This window comes from Danaus plexippus, chromosome 10, assembly GCF_018135715.1.
Source record: "Danaus plexippus chromosome 10, MEX_DaPlex, whole genome shotgun sequence".
Lineage (NCBI taxonomy): Eukaryota > Metazoa > Arthropoda > Insecta > Lepidoptera > Nymphalidae > Danaus > Danaus plexippus.
Window position 1 is genome coordinate 3,377,922 of NC_083543.1, and position 27,911 is coordinate 3,405,832.

The 27,911-nt window shown below is 33.4% G+C and overlaps 1 protein-coding gene across 1 annotated transcript; it reads right to left on the reverse strand.

Moving 5' to 3' along the window:
- LOC116767071 (tiggy-winkle hedgehog protein) lies at positions 1 to 27,886 on the reverse strand. The gene is made up of 4 exons (XM_032657227.2): positions 27,498 to 27,886; positions 8,743 to 9,004; positions 2,380 to 2,522; positions 1 to 1,992 (listed from the first exon to the last, which is right to left on the reverse strand). The coding sequence occupies exons 1-4, from the start codon at positions 27,771 to 27,773 to the stop codon at positions 1,525 to 1,527; spliced, it is 1,149 nt and encodes a 382-aa protein (XP_032513118.2). The 5' UTR covers positions 27,774 to 27,886; the 3' UTR covers positions 1 to 1,524.
- Between the last annotated feature and the right edge of the window lie 25 nt (positions 27,887 to 27,911).

The following is a 27,911-nucleotide window of genomic DNA, read 5'->3' on the forward strand; positions in this document are numbered from 1 at the left end:
TTGGGATATTTAACTTTTATATCAATACAAAAATAACATCAATAAATAAATAATATAAAAGCGCTATAATTACATGAAAACCTTCTAATTTACATGAAGTGAGTCAGCCGAATACATAGTTCATAATAATTGATACCTACAGTACATTTGTATATAAATTGTGCCTAAATCGTGTATATGACAAACTCCTATTGGTACAATTTTCAAAACACATACATTAGACATATAAAACAGACAAGTTTTATAGTTAGTACAACAATAAAATAGTTACAGCGAACCGTCTACATGTAATATGGCATATATCGTATGGCATGTTATCAAAATATTAGTTAAAGCTTCAATAAACTGTTATTAATACATAACATCAAAAATTTCCAACCTAAATATTATTTCTAAATACTGATGCGAGATAGTAAACATTACTAAATTCATTATAGGAACGAAATCTTCAGTTCTAGATCTGTACCCGATCAATGGCTTATTGTATGTAGTGTAAAATTTAGACTCCTGTTACAATAAGATTCATCTCCAATAAAATTACCATTCCATAAATCTAAACACTATCAAGAAAAGAAGAACCTTAATAACGTGCGGTAGTGAAAAACCTTTCAGCGATTCGGCGGTCATTAACCTTTTAAATTTTGTATTACATAGATATTTGTATGAAATACAAACAAAGCTGTCGTTTAAAATAAAATGTAATCTTAGACATAGTGATATTACGGCGAAAGTAATAGAGCCTAGTCATCCGACAGTGGCGCTTAAAATTTAAATAATAAATAAAGCAAGGCTCAATTATGACATCGCAAAAGAAAAAATAAATAATTAATTAGCGAATAAAAGATACGAAAGCCATAGAATAAGTTAGAAGTATATAATTTTATATGATAGTATTCGTCAAATCTTTAAATAGATTACTAACCTAATTAATAAATAAAAATCTTAAGGCACTGTTTTAGGTACCAAGATCACAATTTTATTACAATCAACGTTAGTTAAATGTTAGCGCGTAAAAGATTAGAACCTTGGAATGTCAAGTTTACAAACAAGTTGATTTAACCAAATACTGTTTTGCGTCACAAAAGACTTTATTACACTACAAATAAACGAAGGGACATAATTTAGATTTAGCTAATAAATGGCTTATAATATTTATACAATTACTTAAAAAAAACATAAGCGCATACAGATAATTATTTCTGCATTGTGCAGAATAACAATACCGACACAATTTACAAATAGTTGTATAAACTAATAATGTGCATTTGCAAAAGTCATCCTTACGACTACTTAATAAATAGACAAGATACCGAAGAAAGACAATTATATAGTATATGACCTTGGTTATACGTAAAAGGAAACTATTTAATATTCGTGAATATATATACAATTTCATGATCATCATTCACGTTATTATTTACATGATTTTATTTACAAGTGTCCATTATCGGCACGTCCTGCGCGCAATTTTTTTGTAAATCACTTCAAAAGTAGTCACAACAGAACACAGAAAACTGTTTTGCTTTAGCGATACTTGTACGATGAGGGTAGCACGAAATCGCCGATATTATATAGAGCGTTGGCATACCAATGGACACCGCGTTTAACTTCAGGTGTTCTGTTCCATTGGGCCAACCACCTTAAGGGTGCCATGGCAGCGTGGGCAATGGAATGACTATTGATGAGAGCATAGCAGGACGCTAAGGCATCGTCCACAATGATAGTTCCAGTTCTCGTTAGAGGTGCAAATACCCCAAGTTTCGAAACCCTTCTAATGTTAACAACTCTTGAAGGTCGCATCACGCTTCCCTGTCCTCTTGTTAGAAGGAAATCGCCAATCTCTACATTATCAGCAAATGATTCCCGCCAACCATCAGCAGCGGCTAGCAGCAAGAGGTGGGATGGCGTCGTCGTAATAGTGGCATTATTTTCGGCCGTCAATTCGATGTATTGACGTACAGCGTTCGGATCTCGATCAATGAAAGTCAAAACCTGAAATAATAATTTCATTACGAATGACGAACTGAATATTTTCTGTTTTAAAATTTGGAAACGCGTTAACCAAATACGTAACAAAGTAATGAGATCTAAGACTTTCGGGAGTATACATTTAAATAAAATTAATATTTTCGGATTAATACTCGTTATTTTATTATTTCGGCGTTTCGGCATTACTTTGCAGCAACCGTGATCACGCGTAGTAATAGAAATATATTAGTTTTATTTAAATGTAACAAACTGGTATTATTTCTTTAACAGCCAAATAGTGTTGCAATTTTTTATATTCAGCCAATACCTTACGATAATACGGAAACACCATATTTAATTTTAATGAATTATAAATTTCATGTAGAAGATTAATTAATATTGTTTGCTTACCTCACTAAACACTAACTTTCCATCGTTATCGGCCGCTAAAACTCGATCACCCTTTTGAAGAGAGTCGATGTTTTTAGGTCCTTTTTCTGTATGGACCAAAGAACCAGAAGGAAAGCAGCCTGCTCCTGTTCCTACGGAAGATTCTGTAAAAGAGAATAGACAGCTTAAAAACGTTATACATACAAAATTATAAAAGTTATGATTTTTTTATGCCTTTACGGTCAGCGGTTGAGTGACCATTTGAGCAAAGTTTTAAACTTTATGTTATAATATAATATGCATAAAAGTTTTGACCAAATTGTAAAAATGTTACAGTTATTTTTTTATAAAGGCACCTTGTTATTGTGATTGGCCATTTTCATTTAGATATAAAGTAAATATTTCACGTCAATTTCGTATTTTAATATTATAATTTAACATTATATATATATATATATCTTATTTTATATTATTACCAATTAATCTAATCAATGAAATCCGCAATGCTTTTTACTAATTGCAATAAAATTAACAACAAAGTCGTGCTAAAGTTTAAAGTAAATTAACTTTGTGTAGTCATATCCCTTTAAGGAAAAACGAGATTTCTCTACGCTCGTAATTAAAATCCGATAAGATACGAAACAAAGGGAATCGAAGACGCTTTCTTGTTACCAGTCCCAGGTTTATCTCTTAGCCACTAAACTTTGTGTTCATACAGGTAATTCTTTTGTCAGAACCTGATGCGAAAATCCAATATACGAAACGCAGATTATTTACTTATAAATAAAAATTCCAAGAATCGCGTCTTCGTGAACCTAAACAAATTTAAGGAATAAAAAATTCAATCCCTTTTGACTAATCTTTAACCCATTGTTTAAAAAAATCGTGTTATGGAAGATATTTCACAAGCTGAAATTATTTGTTTATTATCTAATTGTATTTATTTAAAATCCTGATCCCGCTTAAACTGTACCTGCCTTTAATCTGAGCATAAAAAATGTCCGTTCACGTGAAAAGAAACACCAGGTCGATAATAAGAAATATTTGAAGGTAAACCTAGAATATTTGTTCACGCGTCGCCCACAACGGAAGGTGCAAGTGAATGAATTAAAGAAGTCACCATTATGAAAGTACCCGACACTTGAATTTCACTAAAGCAAGTAATAGCATTGCAATCACACGCTCAAACAGACATAGTGACGGATTAAGATAAAGCGGGTGCGTTTGCAAGAGCTCGTTAACTTTTAATTTGTTGTGTAACCGAGCGATAAATTCTGACGATTCCCATTTACAAAACGGTGGGACCGCTCGGTCATATTTCACAATAACCGCACAAATTAGATTTCGTTTAAAGTCAAGCGCTTATTGTACACATTTTGTTTGTTGATGGTTGAACATATCACACAAATCATTGAATAGACGCCGGCCATCTTTATTTTTTTGCTCTTGTTTTTCAACGCAATCTTTTCTAGGTTGCTCACGTTATCTTTTCAAATATCACACGAAGACTTTCCGCTTCCTTCTTACATAGTAATCTTTAAGACATTTTTATGTAAATTCCAATCCACCTCAGATTGGACAGTAAGTAATGTTAAATAATGACGAAGAAGCCAAACAAAGAAATTAATATAAAAAGTACCTATTTTATTAGTATTGTCAATGTTAATATTAAATCGACAAATTTACTCAAGTTGTTTGACATTATTATTGATATTGAACTTACGTTAATTTTATTACTTATCTCAAAGGTTTTGCTGACGAAACCAACTAAGATAAGTTCTATTTGTCTTGTATAATTATTTGATTATTCATCGTGATTAAAGCATTAATAAAGTTATAAACCAACCGGTACGTAAAATATTCTATGTGCAATAAATACGGTGTTAAATTAATATAATAATCTACACAAGATTTATTACATAGCCAAGGCAGTGTTTAATAATTGAATATACTTGATACTACATCATTATTGCGTCTTGACAGAATACATAATTAAGATTACCTACTATTCTATATATTCTTTAAAATAACACGTGCTATAGAACATTTAACTGTCACCCAGCTAATAATTTATAGTCGATGAACAAATTGCAATACATAAAGCATTTATGATCCAATGTTTTCTATTGTGAAAAATATCATATACATTACGTGGGTTTTTTTCCTGTTTACTCGTAACGTTTTAGTTATATTTAATAATTTTTTTAAATAACGTTTTATAAATATTAAATATTCTTTGAAAATATAAAATTTCAAATAGTAAGATACAAACTAGAATAGGATCAAATCTAATATCTATCAGCAGTTTTTAAGTAACAATTCAAGCTATATAATTCTTAAAATACATACTTAACCTAGAAACCCGAACCCCAGACTATACTAACCTAGATTCTAGTATGATTGTAATATAAAATTGACAATAGAAGATAAAGCTAAATAGGTCAAATAGCTATTTGTGTCATAAACTTCAAAACTAAAGTTAAAAGACTAAACAAATTCATCGCGTGACGTAAGCCTGATGATGTGACGATAAGAGAAGCGGGAGCGGAGGCGGGAGCGGAGGGTCGCTTGTACTGGCCCGTAGGACTCCGCCCCGACGGACCACCGGCAGCGCTAGGCGGCGCCTGCGCACTCCATACACGATCAATGGATATCGTACAAATAACAGAACATCGATGTGATATATGATGAAGGCTTTTGAATTTATTGATTTATTGTAATTTTTAAAGTAAAATGAAACAGTTATCTGATTTTTATCCATTGTTACATTAAAATGATGACAAAAAATTGGTTGACATAAAATTAAAAAAGTCTTGCGACATTGATTATGTCTTAACTGTTTTTACTTTGTAATTGTAGTGTACTATTATCCTAATAAATACTTTTAGATTTTAGGTTCCATACAGTTTTCATCTGAACTTCAGCTTGTTTTAAATTTTTAATGACTCAACATCCTATTTTTTTTATTAAATTGAACAAAGTATTTATTAATCCCCAATTTAATTTTGTTTTAAAAAAAACAAATCGCATAAAAGAACATACTAACAGCTATTGCAAATCAATCTACCAAGAGGCATGAAATTCAAAAAATTTACATGAATTATATCGAAATAAAATACCAAAACGCCCCAGGGGCAACCCGGATCGAGAACAATCTGATTTATATTGTAATGAATATCAATTAGCCGACATCAAACACATCATCCCGTATACATCAGACGGTCGGGTAGCTCGTGAATCATACAAAAACATACTTTATAGAAATAACTAAACATTTTGAAAACGGACGCTTCGTATAACAAAAGGTTTACTGAAATTTAAATTTAATTATCTGTATTGTATAAAAGGAGCCGAACTTTATATATTTTTATCGTATGATTTATCAAAAATATCATAGGATTAAAGACTGAGTAAATCTTGTTAGGCCGTCGTAAACCATTTCACAACAGTCACCGCGTTTTACGCAAGCAATGCATTAATATGACATACTTTCTAATATAATTAAACATATCACATACCTTATTAAATTTATCGCTGAGTTATTGCTGTCTTCTTTATGACATTGAATAATAGATTAGCAATTCATCCGAGGACGGTTCGAGTGTATTAAACAGATTTTATATTTTAATAGAAATTCTCGGATCTTTTAATATGGTAATCGACACCGTTCGGAGATCTTGCTCAATGTTATGGAGCGATGAACTCTATTACTATGGTTTCTTTAGAGCTAATGACTGAGGATATACATTTTTAATATTCAATCAGATAGCTGATGAAACTAAAAGTGCCAAATATGAAATATCACCTGTTTAATAGTATATAGGTAGATAAATATTATTTTTTGATTATTCTAATGGTTAGTATAATTTTAAGTATGATTTAATGGGTATGCTATATGTCAGAGATTAGAGTTCGTTGTTGTTTGTGAACGAAGTTTTATTGGAACGTAATAACCAATTATAATTAATACAATATGTGAGTTTTCATCGCATTCCTAATATATATAAATTAACAAAATGATCATTAGTGATCAGAACGTTCATCCGTATATAATGAGCGGGATGTGATCATGAATGTTCAGTGATGATTCGAATATGGTCCAAATGTCGGTATGTGTGGGAACAGATCGAGTCCCCGCCGCAGCCTTCCGGGATGTCGGCTTGTCGGCGTGTCGGATGTCAGCGTCAAGGGAAACCCGTTAATTGACAAAGAAAAAACGCCATTCTAAAACACCAGAAGTATATCGGTTTTGCAATATGTTGGTAGTTGTACGAAAAAGCTTTTATCAGTTCAGTATTTCTTTGGTTGTTGCCGTTCAAACCCAATTAGTTGCATTTGTATTCTAATCACAAGTTCAGATACCCATTCGTCCGCTAAGGCCTCTTAGGACCGTCTTGCCTAGAACGGGTCGTATTCGTCCTTCACGTGAGTCTCGTGACCTGCCTCGCTCGGTCACGCCCCATTTACGTACCTCCTCCATTTTAAACCTTAGCTGATTTTTTTTCATCAAGTTTCATACTATGGAGCGATGGCTCTGCTAATGAGACACAAGTGATTTAAGATAACTTTCATACTCATAATCACATCTCTTTAATACGATTAAAACAAAAACTATTAGGTAGTGATTTTTTATATTTTTTTTATTTAAACATCTCCTATAGTTAGCAAAAGGAAGTTGAATCTGTCTGTGTCTCTACGTTGAGCGCGTTGATGTCTTTTAAAGGGACAACTGAATAATGACAAAACGCTTCAGATAATAACAAAATATATGTTATTGGAACAAAAAGGGTAAAATATTTAAAGCGAATAAGCGTAACTCAACCAATCTGTTAATAATGCAACAAAAAATTAAGGTTGTACAAAATAGAGAATAAAGATCAGCCAATTAAAATGAATTAATTGGAACGATTATAAAATCTGGTAATTTTATTGGCTGCGATGATCCACTATGCTTTAATTTAATATACGAGATCATGTCACGAGACTGGTTCTCAAGGTTCGAGTTTGTGGGCTGGGATTTTTATTCAAAAAAACTATAGACGGAGGCGAAACTAAAGTGTTAGAAGATGTGCATTAAGTTCCTTTATACGTGCTTGTACTTTAATGTGCCATAAAGGTATTTATCGATCATATGCTGCCGCATTTAATGACCTTGAAAATAATTACGTACTTTTAATTTATAAGTGAAACATTTTAAAAAGCATAGAATTGTCAGACATTTACAGAGAATCAATATTAAAATCGATATTCCGTGTGAACGAGGAACAAAAGTCACTTAAGTGAATTCAGAGAAAGCCTCTGTGTAAATGATAATGAAACAATGCGATGGTTGGAGAAATTCGTGCGTTCCACGTCCTTGACCCCCGCTCGGGCCCACGACCGCGACATATAATCGCATTCATTATTTTTAACCACCAAATTAATACTTAAAGATATCCAACGTAACGAATTAAGCATAAATAAACACAGCTAGGAACTACGAGGGACTGAACGAACGCTGTAACAATGTTTGAAAGCTTGTCTCCATAAATACGAACAAACAAGAATTATGACCTTGAGGACATCATAATTTCTTTATTTGAAACAATATTTAAAATCTACATCACACAGATGTCTTACATCAAAAAATGTAAATAATCGCAACAAACTCTAGCTTTAATTTAAATCTAAATTAGTTATAGCTATGTCAATGCTATAACATCGCTAATAGAAAGCCCTAAAATCTATAAATTAAAAGAATGCGCATGACCATATTGTAATCATAATAACTAAAACATGTTCATACATATATAAATAGTTGTTTCTCTGATCGTTATGTTTCATATATACATATAGCTATAAGTAGCCATTGAATCACCGACGTAATTATAGAAGTGGGGGATTGGCTGCGATGCGGCTGTGTCAGAATGGGATGGACATATGTTTTATATGATGTTAGAGTGGGACGGTAGTTAACAAGAGGCTTGTTCGTCCGTTTGATCGACACCGCCTGAGAGCGGGCGCGGGAAGCTGTCCGAGGTGCATTCTTCTTGTAAACCTTCACTATATATTTGGCCTTTAAGATCTGGTCCATACTCTCAATTGCTATGTACCCATTCATTTTGGACTTCAAAAAATCGGAGACTGCTGCATTATTTTCAAAGAAAACGTTGTTCTTAAATAATTCTATTTACTACTCATATTCTATCAGATAGGAAAACATCCAAAAATAAGAAAAAAATGACTAATTTAAGTACATCAAACGGGTTTTAATTGAAAGCAATTTTGTTTGATTGTGACGATTACAAAAAGTATATACTCCTAAATGAGTGTGTGTGTAAATAATAACTAAATGGTATCAATTCATTTCGATTGCATATGAATATCTATTGGTGATATACATACCTGTCTTAACAGAACAATGGATGTAGGAGCGGCTTTCGTAGAAGACCCAGTCGAAGCCGGCTTCAACAGCTAGTCTAGCCAGCATGCCGTACTTGCTGCGGTCTCGATCGCTGGTGGTGAGGTCAACGGCCCGGCCCTCATAGTGGAGGGAATTCTCCAGGTGGGAGTTTTCTTCCTCCCAACCCTCGATCACCCTCAGCCTAACCCCTGGCCATTGATTCATCACGCTGATAGCGAGAGTATTCAACTTCTCCTTGCATCTCTGGAAAAAAGTCAAAGATTTAATGAGGACAAAATCAAAGGTAAAGCTAAATATATTACTAAATTTTCACATGGAGAATTAGGATCATGGCAAAGAGCAGGCTTTGTAACCTAAAACTAAAACACACTGCCGAGCAATAAATCTCATGAATGTATCTAAAAGAAATAATTAGACACGCCATGTATACGTATATCGCATTGTCTGATTTCACTATTGAATAACATCGAAGTGCTAACAAATTGACAAATGCGTCCATCGCCAAAACTAAGCGTGGACGTCGGCATTTTGTTATAAAAAATAAATAAAATTAAAACAGACCGCACAAAAGGATAAACGCCGTTGTTTGTGAAATAACTTGGCGGGACAAATAAAGGAAATGTCAAAATATTTATAAAGAAATGTGGACAATGCTGGACACGCCGCATGCTAGCTTTGTGCCTCGATGTCAACTTACTCTATGCAGATTTTGTAGTGAAAAAATGTTAAGATTGACGTAACGAATCGAAGCGATAGGCGCCCCGCGTGGCGTCGCGTCCGCTTGCATTCAATATAAAAGATATTTTGGAGCACCGTACATAATTATTTCTACGAACGTTCCAACCACCTAATAAAGAGTTGTAAGAAATTCAAAACGCCCAACTTCGCCAAAGTCATTCCGGATTTTTGACGGTTCTGATTTTAAAATTTACGAATGTACAAGTATTTAAGGAGACTCATTATTGGTATGAATAATGTGTCTTGTTACAGTAATATTTTAAAAGTTTAATAAATCAGAAAAAACTCCGGACGAAACTTCTCAAAACATGTACGTATATTAGTAAAACATAATCGTTATCATATCATCCAATCTCACGATTATTTCTAACCGACCCTTTACATTTCGAGAAGATATAAAAGCTGCATTCTGGAATAAATTAATTGAATATGGAATTTAAACAGGTCACCGATTCGACGGGCAGGTCTGAGAGACGGGATGCTTGGTGTTTACTCTGCATACGTCTCCACACTAAAACAATCGTATGCTAAAAGTATACACAAACATTGATGCACTTTAACGTGAGAACATCGCTGTGCCATAATTAGGTCCCTTTACTTACTTGTTTGGATTACAATATTCCCAGACCCGGGATACATTCACAGGAATATTATCTTTTATTGCATTTAAAATATTTTGACCATAGAAAAATTATGAATGTGATTGATCCGTATATTATATATACACATATGTTCCGCGACTAGTTTATAAGATCAAGTTAGGACGACAGACAGGGAGGGCTATTATAAATTCATTATGCATATTTTCAGTAAACAAGCTGTCGATCACAATGGCCGTTCACAGCGGGACGCTGGTCTGACACCAATAACTATCCAGGTACTATAATTATTTTATACAATCAAAATATAAACCGAACACGAAACCAAAGGATATCAACTATCAAACTAGTTTGTTTTTATATAAAAAAAAACATTTGCAAATTATCATATTACACTATATCAAAATCTCATTTGGACTATAATAATTAAAAATAACGAGCGTGTCGAATACCTAAGGCCATGTTAAGTGAAACCAGGCTACCTGAACCGGTGAAGGCACTTGCGGACGCATAATGAAGGCCGTGCGATGGAATTGATTTAAAAAATGAGAAAAAAAAATATGAGGATCATCGCACTGCAGCAACGGGTGCAGTAACGTGAGAATGTATGCATGCATGCATGCATGCTATGAGCATCCTTTACTCGATTTGCCCACGATTCAACATGCTAAATGAATATGCATATCTAAGATTTCTGTGAAATTCCATTTCAAAAGAATGAGAATTAATTAAATTAATTCAAACATCCATTCGCCACCTCCACGTTACTAAGGTTTTACAGTTCACTTATTTATCACCGCCTCCCTCTGCGACCGTAATAATATATTAGGATAATTAAATGGCTCTTTACATTCCTTAACACATCTTTTTTTGTATAATGTGAGGAGTCGAAAGCACCGACCAATACTGACTGGTTTTGATGTTTTATACTTTTTTTTTGTTCTTTTTTTATTTAACCACAACAAATAGGTAAGGGTTGTTTTATAGGTATGAGTGTTGGTTTCATTCAAAGTAAGCGGGCTATGATATACGTATGTAGCTGTATTATATTTGTTTTAGAGATGTATTTAAAAAAAATACCAATTAAAAAAAATCATTATATGTGGTAATATAAGTATAATTTTTTTATAAAATTTTTAACATTATTATTGAATCAATTAACAAAAACAATAATTTAGCTCACACATATTCTATAATGAATACAACAATGTGTATCTACAATGGTAGTAAGGTATAGAACAAACATTTGTTTGTAGCCCGTAAACCCTGTTGTCGCATAGACGTCGAACAAGTCATAAATATGCATAGACGATCACCTGTACTCGTTTGTTGAAGCACCTTAATGTTTGTTCATGAAAAATATCAACCTATGTACATTTATAACCGCTTTGTTATATTAATGCGTTTGTATGACTGTGACTGTGACGGACTTATTGAATGTATAATTATTATTATTATATTACTCAATTCTTATTTTCCTTTTATTGAAACATTATATAATACAGGAGCAAGAATATTTTTTATGTACCTAATGTTTTTAAATTATAAACTGTGATGTTATTCCTGTGATATTTAAGATCACATTTGATACATAACATATTTAGTATTTTATACAATTTATTATAAAAAAGTGATGTTGAAACCACAAAAAATATTTTACAAAGATGTACTTAATTTATTTTTTTTCCCATAGATCTACACACGGCACGCTAACGAAAACAGTCCACAAGTTTTAAAGGAGACTCGGGCGCCTTTCACTTCGTTAAAAAAAGGCTTTTGAAACAAGACACCAATTCTCAGTGTTTGCTTGACTTACAGAACACTGTTAATGAAACGTTACACTTCATTCACTCGGGATTGTCTTCTATAATGGTTTCTATTCAGGTATGTGTGTACACATGTCGCCATATTGATATAAAAACATTCATAGTTAGATGCGTATAACGCTCTGGCATTATAAAATTTGTATAAACATTTAAATACTATTGCTATTTGATTATTAAAATATAAAATTGTAAACCAATTTCATCTTGTAAAATTTTAAATAATATATATATATTTTAATTGCATATTAACTGAAACGTTGTCACTAACCTTATCGTCGACTTACTGTAAAGCTTTTTTCTAGATGTGAAAACGATTTAAGGTTGTAAAACATATACATTTTATACTTACCACTCGCAAATTCCATTCATTTAACTATAGAAATCCCCGGGGTTCGATCTGTATTGACTGCTTTATTGTTATTTTACATTTGGTAGTTTGTACCGTCGGGAATTTCGTGAGTATTATTTATATTATCATGATCTTTGTTGTGTCGGGGGTCAATGGCGGAGTCAATGAGAACATGCCCACTAGTTGCAAGATGCAAGTCATCTGAATGAAAAATGGAATCCATGCTTCCGACGTCGTTTGATATTTAGAATTCTTTCTCTATTTAATACATTATATAAACATGTGATTTTAGGTAAATCATTCATACCTTATCGATATTAATTGTTATTAATGTCTAATGAGCACATAAAGCAAAGTAATAAATATTAAGTGGCGTATCGTGCTAATTTACTGCGTCAACCCTTGTCGTGTTGTTAACTACCGCTGATCGATTTGCATCCATAATTACGTCACTTTTAACACAGCAGGTGATGAAAATGCGACAAGTAAGTGATTGCGGAGGGCGACGAATGCCCGCCTCTTCCGACACGACCGGTTTCCAGCTTTTACCTTATCTAACAACCACCGACCATATAATGTGCTATAACTAAGAAAATAATAACACAGATCGCATGTTTCTTTTTTTTTTAAGATCCGAACGATCAAACAAGATGATTATGATAACTTCTCAACGGAGCTATTAATTGAATTAAAATCATGACGCTTTCGAGCTATCGCAATAAAATTTATTGATTTATCAGTATATCAGTACTTCATAAGTCAAGCCGTCGCGTCGTATTTGGTACGGGCGGGTGAGCGGCTCTCGCACTAATCTCCTATGGTACAGTCTGGAGCGAAGCTTCTTACACAGCGAACGAACAAAGTCATACCAATCGAACATCGTCTTATAATAATAAACTGTATTTGTTACATCCCAGGCTCGTAATCGCCGCTTTCATTGTTTGTCTCGCCCCGATGAGAAGTGATCACATCATTGTGGGTGTAAAGTCAACAATCGCACGGATCACACTATGCGTCCTCTTTTGCTGACGGTCCCGAAGTGCCTCTCGATAATATTTTATAAGACAAATAACCCGATAAAGATGTTTTGACGTGAACCCGTGTTCATCGCTCACACTAAAATGCGTCCAGTGAACGCGTATAATATAATATTTATTTAAAATTTTTGTTATTTTGATATAAAATAAAACAGTTTTATTTAGTGTCAACTTAATTGTTGGTGAGCGAAGCGTTAAGGCGATCAGTGGGATGTATTATACGCTGACAGGACTTGGGGCGGTATACTTTAACCGTGGATCCATTAGCATTGTTTTAAAGGATTAAGCGGCGTTTAGGGGACGCATTCTAAGGTGACGTGTTGTCCGACACGCATATTTTTATGACACATACCATTTATTTTTTTGTATAATCAGTGTGAAATAGCTACCAGATCGTAAGTGTACGATAAGTATAATTTGTTTTTGTTTATAGAACCTAATGGATTTTATCTATGTATACGATTTAAACTATACTTTTTAACATTAAAGAGCAGTAAAATATGATTTATAGACTATGAATACTTCATATTACTAAATATAATAGAATGTTCGTCGTGCTACTTTTTTATACGATTGGGTCGCTGTGACCGCTAAATTTTATTAGTTACGTCAGCGGTCGGTGTCAAATTACACAAAAGGTTTTGTATTGTTTTCGGTACCCAAATCAAAAATGATATCTCCAGTAATTTGACAAAATTACTCGTTGGAGGGGTATCGTTTTTGTGATGATAAGGGAAACAAAATTTTAGCCCTTATCCACCGAACCTCCATAAGATACAGGATAATTTTGACTGCAAATATAACTTGGCAACACGGCATAGAATATTGGTTTACATGTTGTAACTTGCTTCCAATCGATTAATATTTTACCCTCAAGACAAACTGACATGGGACCATCTTGTGGTAATTTCCACTTCACTTCATCCCAGCAATTTGCAGGATTGACATTTATTTTGTGTTCATTAGGAGTTTGTGTTAAGAATAATGTGTTGATTAATAATAGCTTTTTAAATAACACTGAAAATGGAAATGTAAATTAATTTTCATAAAGAGGCACTTAAAGTCCAAGTCTGTCATTTAAAGGGACCGATTATTTATGTCTCTTATCTGAGGACAAAGAAAAGCTTTGGACGTGCCTCCGTCCTACTCCATTGTTGTAGCCAAAGGATGAGATCCACGATACCGACATACCGACAGTCCTGCAATTTTATTTATTCAACACAAAGCAAATAATTAAATAAATATCAAAATATTTTCCTCCAATGTTGCGGTAGTAGACATTTAGCGCGGCGTATTCTTGCAAATAATTCGGTATGATCAAAGACGTCGGTCGAAAATTAATTATCAATTTGTCGTGGGTGCCAGGCAGGCGACATAAATCGATCGGGTGTATCTGCCTGCAGCCACATTAGCCACGCTCGAACACGAGATAAGGATAACAAATGCTCAGTTTAAGGTTATCTGAACATCGCGGACATGAGAGAGCTTTTTGCCACTGAGTCCCTCGAATTGACCTTCTTATACCACTTTATCACATTCCTGGGAGCTATTGGTTTTTTGCTAATTTAATTATTTATTTATTTCATCCATTAAATGTGTATTAAGCTAAAACATGTTGTGGCATAATTTTATTCTAATAACATGATAATGGCATATGAATATAAAATATACCCATTTCAAAAGATCACATAAAAAAATAAAAAAAACATTCTACCTACCTTTCCTGAATGTTATATACTGAGGCTGTCTTTCGGAGCGAGAAATATATGATCAAGAGGTTGCGTTTTAAAATGGCGGCTTTTTTAACCGCTAGGGTATAATTATTATCAAGCAACAGGCGTATGCGAAATTGGGGTCTCACCTCGACTGAACGGTCATAAATAAAATAAAATGAGAGACGTCAGTGGGTGGAACACAGCGCTAATGAATAAGCAGGATGACCCGAGTCTGACGCAGCAGGACTCTCGGCCATAACTATTAAGCATAAACTGTTCTGTATCATTTCTATTGGTCAGGATTGTCATATCGTAACAAAAAAAACCAAAAGATTTAAAAAAAGGGCTAGTATAAAACGATCTTCAAATGGATCATTCAAATTTATCATCTGATCGTCTATTACACAATAATCATTGTATATAAATGTTGAAAATTACTCAACACGAAATCCCAATTTGAATATGAATAGACAGGCGCCACGTAGGCAGGTACATAAAAAACAAGCCCAAAATAATAATAGTAGACAAATGTCCCCCTTAGCGGGCACAATGCGTGGCTTCCGAGCTATCAATTCAACTTCAAGACATGCTAATTTGAAAGTCTAAAAAGCTTAATTTTATGCAAAACCAAACAAAACATGCAATTACAGCTTCTATGAAAAAGCTTTTATGTTTTATTGAGATCGATGAAAAAACATTTAGTCTATTTATATATATATATATATATCGAAATATTACAAAAACAAAAATCCTATACAAGTAATAAATAATTGCTTTTAAAATTATTGAACTAATCGTAAGTTTTACCAGTTGTTTCAATTTAAGTAAATCAATAAATATATCTTCTCTAAGTTGTGTAGACACTTGGACGGTTTAAGTTCAAACTGTAGTTGCGCTCGCGCAGGAGCCTGGCCGGTCCCGAAGCGCGATCTTTATCGGACGTCGCCGTGTCGACTTCACAATGCCATCTTTTGTGTTCCGACACGATTATTTATTGCTACCAAACATCGCTTACAAGGATGATATAACTCCGCAATTTAAAATTTACTCCAATCGACCACGCCTTCATAATTTTATTTCGAGACAACAAAATCAAAAAATATCCCATTTCTTCTTTGGTAATATTCTTAAATGGTAAATATTTTTCTTATTTATTGTTTTTATTTTAATTTTTTAATACATTTTGTTTAATACAATGAATTCGGGATTTTCCCAACTTTGAGCACTTATGAGTATTTTCCTTCTCAATTCATTTGTGTATAATGTGTATACATTCATAATTTCTGAGTATGAAATAAATTCATATGTACCTTATATTTCCAAAGTGTTAAATATTACGTAACATTTTGCACACTGCAAACTATTTGACACACAGACTTTATGAAGGTGCTAATATAACAATTATAACATTCAACGTCACCGCACATACAAAAGTTTTGTCGGAATTTAGGTACATCATAAAACTAACTCATTTGTTACGAAATATAACGAAGGCTTGATAAACTTGTGTTTAAGCATACATGAATATATTAGCGAAAGTATTCGCTAAAACGTAGTACAAAGTGGGAACAATGACGCAGTACGCCGTAACTTAAAGTTAGACAATGCAACTGAGAAGACTCAAGATATTAGAGAGCATTGGGGCCAGCCCGGCAAGCATTTTAATAGTTATGAGCAGTATGTCGGCCGTTGTATTAAAACAATGATCAATAATTTTGTATTTATGTTTCATTGCAAAAGAAACAAGTACTAGGAACTGTTTTTTTACTAATATTTGCTTCTACTTAAACGGATGCCTCATTTTACAGATCGAGTTAATGAAAATTATGTATTTTAACGCATCATTACTATCCGACGTATTCAAATATTGACATAAAACTCCTATCTAGCACTACTAGACATCTCTGTAACTACATTTCTGTTAAATATTTGATATATGCGATTTTTATTAGACATACCTACAGCTATCAATAGTTTGGCTTGGAATAAAAGTCCTAGTTAAAATGTCTTATTATTACATTTTGATGAAGAAATAAATCATGAAACGGCAGAGCATTACTTGAAATGTTCTAAAAATACTACTATTTACTGCTCTAATTAAAAAATTACGTGTAGGTACTATGCTTTAATTTCATTATAAAAAGAAAACTACCCGGCATTAGGAGCATTAGTCATTTATTTATTATGATAGAATAATACACCTATAGTACTTCATAACCCCAGATCAACACCAAGCGGAAATGTATAGCTCAATTGTTTTAATAACAAAAAATCGATATGGAAATAAACGTTATCGAAGGCACGAAGTCGATCGTTTCAGTCTAAATAATAGCGAGCGTGTTCATAACAAAATATAAACCCATTAGTTTATTAATGTGGAGTCGCAAATCGCATTGTTCTTCCATTACTGTCCAGCACTAGACCAAATAACACCACAGGCTCAACTTACATGAATGAAAGACGTACATAATGTACATTACGATATAATAATATTACCATTACCTTAATGGTAAATGACTTGTGATATAACTTTCATTTTCAAGCCATATGTCAAGGAAATGACATATAATTGTCACCGGTAACTTCTGTGTTGTTGGTTATAAAAATTTATGAAATTACATAAAACTAATTACGTAATAAAATTACTAATAATACTTTGTTAACATTATTTGATATAATAAAGTGTGATAATCTAAATGAGTAATAGGAGTTTGGTATTAATAAAAACATTCTCGTAATATTATATTATTCTTTAAGATATATATATATATATATATTTCACAATTATTTATTTTTAACCACCTTATACTGAACAAACCCACATCCAAAAACTTCCCATAAACTAAAAGTCCTAAATTCTTACTGCAATTATCGTAGCCATTACACATAGCTCGCTATAAATCCTTAAAATAATACCATTTATGTTAGGCAATGTTGCATTCTAACAATATGTACTAACCGGAATTTAATCGAGTATACGACAACCATAAAAAACCCAATAACATGCTCGTGAAATCAATTTTAACTAAACAAGCGTTGATAAACATGAACCCAACAACCTTCTGATAAAATTAATTTTCAATTAATTAACAACAGCAAAGGAATGGCGTATGGCTCGGAACGTAAAATAGTTTACGACTAAGGCGACCTAATTTAATTAATTTCGATTATGAACGATGACATATTTTTATGTTCTAAGACACTACTTATAAAAACTATGTAATTGTAATGACTATAGCTATAAAACCTGTTTCCTAATTCAAATTTTCTTTCTTGATTCACGCAACACACTGAAACGAATAATTTATAATATGTTTTTAAGTACATTTGTGTACATTAAGAAAATAAAACACGCCAGAATAGTTTTGGTTCATAATTTTAGGAGAATTATATAAAAATAGAGCTACCGCATAAAGATACCACATGGTCGAACACATACTGATGTATATATGGAGTAAACAATTGAATCATATCGCCCACACCCCAAGAAACTTCTGACAATAGCGTTATATTGGAATGTTATAGTTAGAATCTGAATACAATTAAAAGGTCTATATTATATTTGTATTAACTGTTGATTAACCAAAACAACAGAAATTAAATTAATGTGATATATTCTATGATAAATTTCAAATACGAGAAAGAAATTTCAGATCATGGAATGAAGGTTACGAGTAAGTACAGAAAACAGAAGATAAAACATGTTAAGCACATTTACCTGAATATTTTTGTATTCTTGTATATAAAGCACGTACAGTTTTATTCTTGAAAGCCCTTTTGAATATGACGATGTTAACGAGATACGGATTCATAGATGCAAGTATGAAATGTTTGTTATAACATATTAATATTTTAAATATAAGCCACGACAAATCCATAAAATATATAAATAAGCGTTACAACTAATAATGACTCATACATTAATAGTTCTGCGAGTGATAATAGTGTTCGTTCTCTTGCATTCGCACATTCTCGCGAATTGACTTTAACCAACTTACACAGGAATGCACTTTACAACACGAGGTCTCAATCGGTATTTTTTATATGTTTACCGAAGATACGAAGCACACCTGACATGCGAAGATTAATTTCCAAGGTGGCAGATTGTCACTTTAATTTATTATTGCCCATTGTCTTGTAACTGACGTCATCTCAGACATTCGCGGAACATCAGATTCAATTAGAGAGCATTTTTGATTCATACAAAAAAAAACTTCAAATTATTTTAAAATATATACAACTTTATCAAACTAATGATACAGTAAAAATTATGAAACGTAAAAAAAGTACTGTTTAGATCAGTATGATTATCGTGTGAAATATTGACACAGAAATAGAAATCTACATGCGGTTCCAAGTATTGTGAAATCGTTGTGATCTCTCTGTTGAGGTTTTTAAGATACATGATGTGACCACTACAGTGTTCTAGTGTTTCAGATGACCGCAGCCTCGACTGAAGTCATTGACCCCAAACTGACCAATAACATTTCTCTCTAAGTAATGACATATATTTATAGGCGTTAAATTGCTTCTTCGATGATCCTGTAAACTGGTGTGAAGAGCCTATAAAACCGATCAGATGAACTTTTAAACTGGCTGAAGAGAACTATAAAATCGCGGATCGTTAAACATCGGGATATCAAAAAGGCTTAGCTATGAATCGAACAACGATTTTATATTAAAATAATGACGATAGTTTCAAAACTAATTCAATAATATATGCAGTAAAATGCTTCTAATTATAAAAAATATATACTTTTTTAAGGATGGTATCAAAGGTCCAACCGCCCGCGCCAGAACGCTGGGTGGAGCTAATAAACTATTTGAGTAGTGCCTAGTGTTGACACTGGTGTTTCACACCTGAACAATGCTCCTCGTTTGCATTAATGTAAATTAGGTTAGTCAGCCCGAAGCGGCCGCCGCGCCTACCTTCAATTAGACGTACCCCAAAGTTGCCCACATGTATGTACATATGTACCTATGTAAAGGCAACTAATAACGTGTACACACCGACTTCCTCGTGTAATGATCGTCTGAAGAAAATATTGATGCAACTACATACCAATATAATTCCAGCGTGACGATACACGAACCGCCCACGGAATTCGTTTCTTAGTCGACTTAACTACTCGTAATGCAGGAAATGTGGGAATGATGGGAATCATTTCGAATATGATGTTGACTGTTTGTTACTTTTAATCTGATGTATAATTTTTAATGTGATTTATTATATAATTTTGTATGGTGTCGTATTTCATGATGATATTTTTAACGTAATTGTATTTTTATTGCTAGAAGAAATATGTATTATGTGATTAGATTATGGTATCCAAAAATAAATGAGCAGGAACGCGTAGTGCGGTGTCAAAGACTGCGGGCATGTTCATCGTCTTTCAGCGCTTGTGCCGATCGCATAAACAAATCCGCCGTGTTGTGTTCTTTTGAACATTTTGCGTTTATACGGAATTCACGTTAGAATATTCAAAAAAAATTACAAGCTATTTTAATATTTCTAAGCTCACTTTATCTATTCCAATTAAATTTGAATAGGGCCAGTCTAGACGTGGTATAGAAAAGAGCGAAGCAGAATCGGACGTGCCATTAACATTTCCGAACGTCACAAATCACACTAGCAAAATACGAAATCTATAGCCGAAAAAGATCTATGTTAGGAATTTTTTTTATTGTGAAGCGGTGGAGTCGCACGCGCGGCTCGATTGTGGCTGTGTGGTCCTCGCTAGCCACTTTGTAAATAGCGCGGTTTACCTTTTTCAACTTTTGTGTTTTGTTACCTTTTGTGCTGTTGTACGACCAATATTACCATAGCTATTTAGGCCCGTCGGATAAATAAATACGTCATTTATCATGATAACTGATGCGCATGCATGTCGCGATGTCACAACGTTCAAATGGGGTGAAGATTTGATCTTTAGCCTTCACGATTTGTACCGATTTATCTTACATTGTTTCCTTGTTAGTTCAAGATAATGGGATAAACGGAGCTGCTGACGCATTACCTGGAATCGAAATCAGGTACTAAGTATTTATATACCTAGACCGAACAAATCCTTTGTTTCCTTTGAATGATTCCATAAGTTTATATAGTTTTTTTAATGTATAAATAACTAATTAAAATATACATGTTATATAATATAATATCTTTATCTCTATATAAGTGTAACAACTGCCTAGCCATTGCAAATTAGATCAAGCATTACAATGTGACAATTCTGTAAGCTTTTTAAATTTACGATCTGGGCCTACGAATGTGCGTTGGGACCATCTGCTTAAGTTTAACATAAAAAAATCATCACAAGAACTGCACCATCAAATTGTGGCCATAATAAATTCACTCCAACCGCAGGCCTCTTTCACAATATTTGTATCGGGGCGACAAAAAGGGCCGAAAGGGCGGCCCTTCGTTGAATGAAGGGAAGGTAAATAAATATAAATAAAGGTAAGGGGTACGGGGCCCGGGGACACGCCGGCATCCCGCGGCGCCTGGACTCGATCGCCGGTCGCTTTGAAACTTAAAGAAATGTAACCGTGAAAATCTAGACTGCAACTGAAAACATAATGCGTGAAGCTGAAACTAATATTGACCAATGTGCGATTATTTCCCACCAATTGATATAAAATTTTCATTGCATTACCAGCGTGTGTAAAATTTTCTACATTGTTAAAATCCAATTACAAGCTCATTGTTCTTAGTATGAAACGTTACACGTCATTAAACGGGACCAATGAGAATCGTAAAAGGTACATGGGCGCTGATCGCCTTCGTTGCGAGCATAATCGAAACCACCACGACCAATTACAGGTCTGTGCTGTGCGAGGTGCACTTTTATTGGGTGTAAGATTTAAGTGCCAATCGACACGCCAGAATAAGTTCCGGATGGTTCTTAAAATGGTTTTAGTCTTTAAAAAGTACTCATTGAAAATATCGATCATATAAGATATAATGAGACGTGTAACATACATTTTATTTTCATTATGTGTAATTCGTTCAACGTTAAATATATTTCATCCGGCTATGATGTTAAAACGGTGGAGAAATATTCAGAGAGAGTAATAAATTTATAATAGCTCGCTCGCTTACACGAAATTGAGAACACTCAGACTCGTATAAACATAGGATCATGCACAATGTAAATGTCAAAAAATTAATTTCTCTATTGGATACCTCATTATGAAACTCAAAACAAAATCTTTAGATATAATAAAAAAAAAATAAGAATATTTATATATTTCCTTGGTTGAATATTATAAACATTGTTTAATTTATATTCTTAAAAATAACTAAGTCGAGGGTTAATTTATTTTAAAGGCCAACGTTACACTTAAACAACTTCCTTGTTGAAATTATCAAAAGGTACGTAGCGTAATAATTTTGTTGTTGCGCCCTATTTAGCTAGCTCCTTTATTTTAAGATCTACAGGATTTATGAGCATTTCTAAACAGATCCGTAATCATCCGCAATAACATCTTATATGCTTAAAATTCTTAAAGGTTTTGATCTATATTAAAGATTCATCTTCTGATCGATATATCAAGACATGAGCGGTAAAGTATAATTACTAGTTTTATTTCTATAAATATACTTATACTAAAAGTGTGAGGGTACATTGTGTTTTGTATGAACAGTATTTTAGTGGCCCGTGCCTCTTAGCATTGACTGAGGTTTGACAGATAAGAATAAGATAACAGTCGACAGCTGTACTAGGATAAATATTTGCGGAAATTATTAAAACAAACCCATGAAGGAACGTGGCGTTATTAAACTGAGACCAGATAGTTTTTCGATTAACACGTTATGAATATTTTGTATAGCATTCAAACTAATATCGATAGCTCATCTCCATACTACTGTCGGCCGATAATTAATTACCTATATATAAACGTATGTGACAAATATTTTATGTATGTTATTACTTAGGTATGAGATATTGAGTTATATTGTACATGTTATTGATATACATTGTAAATAAACATTATGTGTAAAAGTGAAATTGATGTAACAGAATTACATTTTCCCCAACAATACATTCCAGTTCACAATGCACTTCACACGGCCATTGTAAGGGTATTGACATACTGTGTATACATTTATCACAACTGTTTACGTTGGACGAAGAGATGCAAATCGTTAATTTATCGCCACCTTAAGAAGCAACCGTATAAAACAAACCGCAAACACACGGTTCAAAGACCTATCATGAACAGTTTGGCTCGTATTTGAACAAGTGTTCCTTGCATTCGACCGAACATCGTAGGGCTGGTATAGCGATTGACAGCATAATAGCATATATATGTAAAGTGACGTATTAGTTGTTTACAGACTAAAACTATACCTATCAATATCGCTTGCTACTCGTGAAGCAACATGTTACGTTTATTTGTTGTTAGTCTATGTATCCATATTACACCTTTGCTTTATGACGCCTGTAACTGAGGTCAGTGTTGAATGTATTCATCTACCTCGTATGTGATTTATTAATGATTTTTTTTATTTCTATTGTTTTAACAATATTTTAACAGACATCTCAAAAATATTTTACGATTACCTACGTATATCCTAAAACAATATAAATAACATAATATTGTATAAGTCAATAAATTTATTAAATCTGTATGATTATTGTGCGTAATCGGTCAGTATCACTGAGTGAGGTAAGCAATAAGACAGATGAAACTAATGGTAAACATGCAATGAGGCTGTTAAAGGGTCTTTATAACATTTTATAACGTTGTAAACCCACCGTAGGATTTTAGGATTAATTTGATTACAGTCAATTATTCACAAAGCGATCGGTGCTCGTTCCATTTTTTTTTGTTCTACACTAATAAGCCGAAAAGTATCTAATTTGGATGTCGGCGTCTTTGCTGCCAACAAATTAAACCACTTTAGCGTATCGCTATGTAAAATAAAACAAATATAAACAATCCATAATTAAGTGACTTTAAAACGATTCCATCGTATAAATCAAATCATTTGATAATGTTTGCATGGCTCAAGTTTCGTGAGATTAAAATAATACCGTGTTTAAAATTTTACCGTACCGACGGTCGTTTAAATGATGTTTGAACATGGAATAATCTGGAGATTATGAAAATTAAATTAAGATAACAAAGCTGTCGGGACGGCTTGCTATCTGCGCGGGCGCTGCAGTAAAAGTTTATTGTAATACGAGCCTCAAATACGAAATTGAATAATTCTGACCTATCCCGCGACCGCCCCGCTCATAAATCACCGAGATATTTATGTCCCCCCTCCCCTCTCCAGCCCTTCCTTCCCTCGGTAGAGGCTTATTCGGATTCAAGAATATAAAATATTAAATAAAAACATACATAAAATTGTGAGTAATTCCGATTGGAATTGGAGAAGCGCTAAGGTGCGGTCTCGCACCTATTCTGTGGTTTGCACAGCTAGCCCACAAATCAAAAGCTTAAGTGTTTTTACAATGAAAATATTCTATTAGCAGCCAACATGGTGGATCTGCTAACATTTTATTGATTTTTTAAAACTATTCAAAAATAAATACAAAAGTTATTTAAAATTTACAAGTTGCAAAACAGTATTCTGTAACATTAAGTAATTTTGTACAAAAAACGTGTTATAGAAACATTTATATTTAATACTAAGATAAATAAGGTTTGATAATAAATTAAAATATAATTACTCATATCTTCTTGACATGCTTTAAGTTAATTTAAAAAACAATCTTCACGTATAAAATAAATCTGGAATTCATTTCGAAATAGGCCCGCACCAATATGCATTAACTTTACTTATATTCCTACTTATTCATGAGAAATAAATAATACTATTAGAGGAAGATACCGATTCCTGATAAAAAGTGGGTCCGAGTTAAATGGGAGGCACAGTGGAGGCAGAAAGAAAGTAATGGAGGCACATCGAACCGGTTTTAAAGATTTTTACGAATGCAAGGCTGCTTCTCGAGCCGGCTATGTGCTGCCCGCGGCAGGCACATAACATAATAGTCGGCGGATTCGCGCCGGCTCGGCCTTTCTTGTTCCACATACATATTACATACGGACGATTGTCTGCAGATCTTCATTGATTTATTAATATGGAAACCTAACTGCACTCCACGTAAGCACATTAGTCTGGTATAATATTTACCATTTAAACCGACCGTAAGTTAAAGCCATTATTTGCGAATGACAAGCTAAATCATCCTTGAAAGTAATGTGTATATAATGTTGAGATACGGACGGAATCGGATTCAAAATATTTAATAACATATGTCATTTCGTTGATCGGTTTTGAGGTAAGCGTAAACATGTCGGTATAACGTTAAATCGATTTGACTGATATCAACATCACTGAATCTAGATTGACATCACAAGCAACAAGCAACTGAAACACAGGCTCCAATAAACATGTCTTAAACGATTGAAGAATAAAAAGTCAATTCATCTATAGCTAATTAAAATTTTATTAATTTTTTTTTGCGTGAAACGGAATCATATTACGAAAATTCTACCGATACTTGTCATTGTTAATATATTTTATTGTTTATTGAAATCTAAAATCTAATGTAACTATGCATGTATAAAATGCATAGGTCCTTACAAATAAGTAACTAAATAATGCAATTAAATGTGACAGGACGTTAATTAAATTGACATGTGTCTATATTTTTTATCTGCAAGCAATACCTATGCATTTCCAGCTATGAAATACAAATGAATTAATTTAAGAGTACATATTTTATATTATTTTTGCGTAGCTATGATTACACACTAAAATTATAGTTGCACACAATTGTGTAAATAATGTTATGAAACTGAATGAATTTTAAAACTAATAAACCTTACTATTCGTTTTAAAAAGATAATCTACATGCATTTTACCAAAAATATGAAAACAATCCGCGTTATACCGAAACGTCATTTTATATATTTTTTAAACGACACAAGCAGGTTTAGATTTTTCTGCTTCATTATGTAAAAATTAATTTATTCATTTACGTAATACCTGACCTATATCTTCGAGGAAATTCTGAGCATGTTGATGGCGAATGTATGTTTGTTTGTCAACACAGCCGATGTTTGTCGAGCCATTAGAGCGAGGCCGCGCTAAAACACTACAAGAATTAAAGTACTGTGTGCCTATTAGATGATTTAGCCGACAAAGGAATTTCGACATTTCAAATATCGAATTTTGAAATTAAATAAATTATGCTTGTTGAAATATGTACAATGTTTTTCGTATGTCCTGCAGCGGTGTTTAAGATGAATAAAATATTAATTTAAAACAATTTACAATATAAAAATATATATGAATTATAATATTTAAATTATATGCTTTGTACTCTGTATATTTAATATGAAATATTTTTATCGTTACATTTCCACTTACATATGTAATAAAAACATTTTGATAATTAATTGAATTTATTGCTTAATTTTGGCCAAAGAATAAAGTATATTTTTCATAATTTTTTTTTTATTTTAAATATCAACCTTCTACAGTGAAGCATGATTTCTTTGCCTTCGCAAAGAAGTCATTTTTTTTTTTACTTTAAAATGGTTTATTACGTATTCTGTAGTTAAAACGATATTTTAGAGATACTTGTAAATTTACTTAGTTATCATAAAAAGAAAAAATATATCTCAAATCAAAATTTTAAGATTTACAGATGAAAAGTTTTACAATCGGTAAATTTTCAGAATACTTCAGTGGGAAAAGCGAGATGATTTGTTTCCCTAGAAACGCTAATATGATTTACATCATTTTGAAATACGAATGACGAAATGTTTACCGGCCTTTGTATTTCTATGTGCATAAAACTTCATACATATACCTTATGCAACAGATTCTAAAGTTTTACTTAAAACTTTTATTTTTTATCAAATAAACAGACAAATCATATTTACATGCAATAAAAACATAAGTAGCAATTTATTTAGTTGTATATAATGCAAAACCTTTATAATTATTTACGTAACGAAGACAAACAATAATGAACGTCCAAAACCAAAAAGGACAATGCTTTTGGAAAACAACAAAAAGGTTCCCGTAAGTTGTATTAACAAGTTAACAAAACGTCGTCAATGACAACGCATGGGTTTGAATGCCTCGAGGTTTATGATGGCAATATATTTAGCGAACTTGGCATCAAAATTAAAAAGAATTCATCATTCATCAATTAGTCACAGAGACAAAATACTGTTTGTCAATGCCTGTGTAATTGCAGTGCTACAATCGTAACACTCGCTACGAAGCTACCGTAACGCCCGCAATTTGTGCCCATTGTTCATAGCCCGTTAATATTTATACCGGCGATTGTCCCTACCCGCGCACTGAGATGTTTTCAAAACAGAAGACGTTTCATGAAACCTATTGTCTCGTGTCAAACTTTCAACAACCGTACTTATTGTGAATAAAAAAAAATAAGAATCACGATAAACTCCACAGAGATCTTATATTATCTTATATTCTCACCTGTGTCATGAGCCGATCGGCACCCGTGCCCTCTTCATCCTTGAAGTCTATATCCGGATTATAATTTGGCACTAAGTCTTTGAATTTCTCGTCGTTTCTAGTGATACGTCCCTCTGGGGGTCCGCTGGCTGACTTGGAGTTCTCGTTGATGTTAGGGTCGTGCTGGTTGAAGACGAGGGGCGTTATGCGGCGCGGTCCGTGGCGGCGGGTGAAGCCACGGCCCGGGCCACAGGCCGCCGCAGCGCCCAGCCACAGTAGCACCAGCGTTAGCCTCATCTCTCAGACATCACTTCACGCGCGTCCGACGCACGACCACCGCGCGCCGCGTTTTGAGCGACACTGAGACTTGGCCTGTGCCGGTTCCTGAGCTCAACCACCGACAATGACTGCAATCTGCATCCCTTGACACGACAA

Bases quoted from the DNA above. Each gene is read 5' to 3' on its own strand.
- LOC116767071 (XM_032657227.2), bottom strand. From the start codon at position 27,773: ATGAGGCTAACGCTGGTGCTACTGTGGCTGGGCGCTGCGGCGGCCTGT. The intron at 9,005-27,497 runs GTGAGAATATAA...ACTTTTTTCCAG, and splicing joins CCGATCGGCTCATGACACAG to AGATGCAAGGAGAAGTTGAA. The intron at 1,993-2,379 runs GTAAGCAAACAA...TTATTATTTCAG, and splicing joins GAAAGTTAGTGTTTAGTGAG to GTTTTGACTTTCATTGATCG.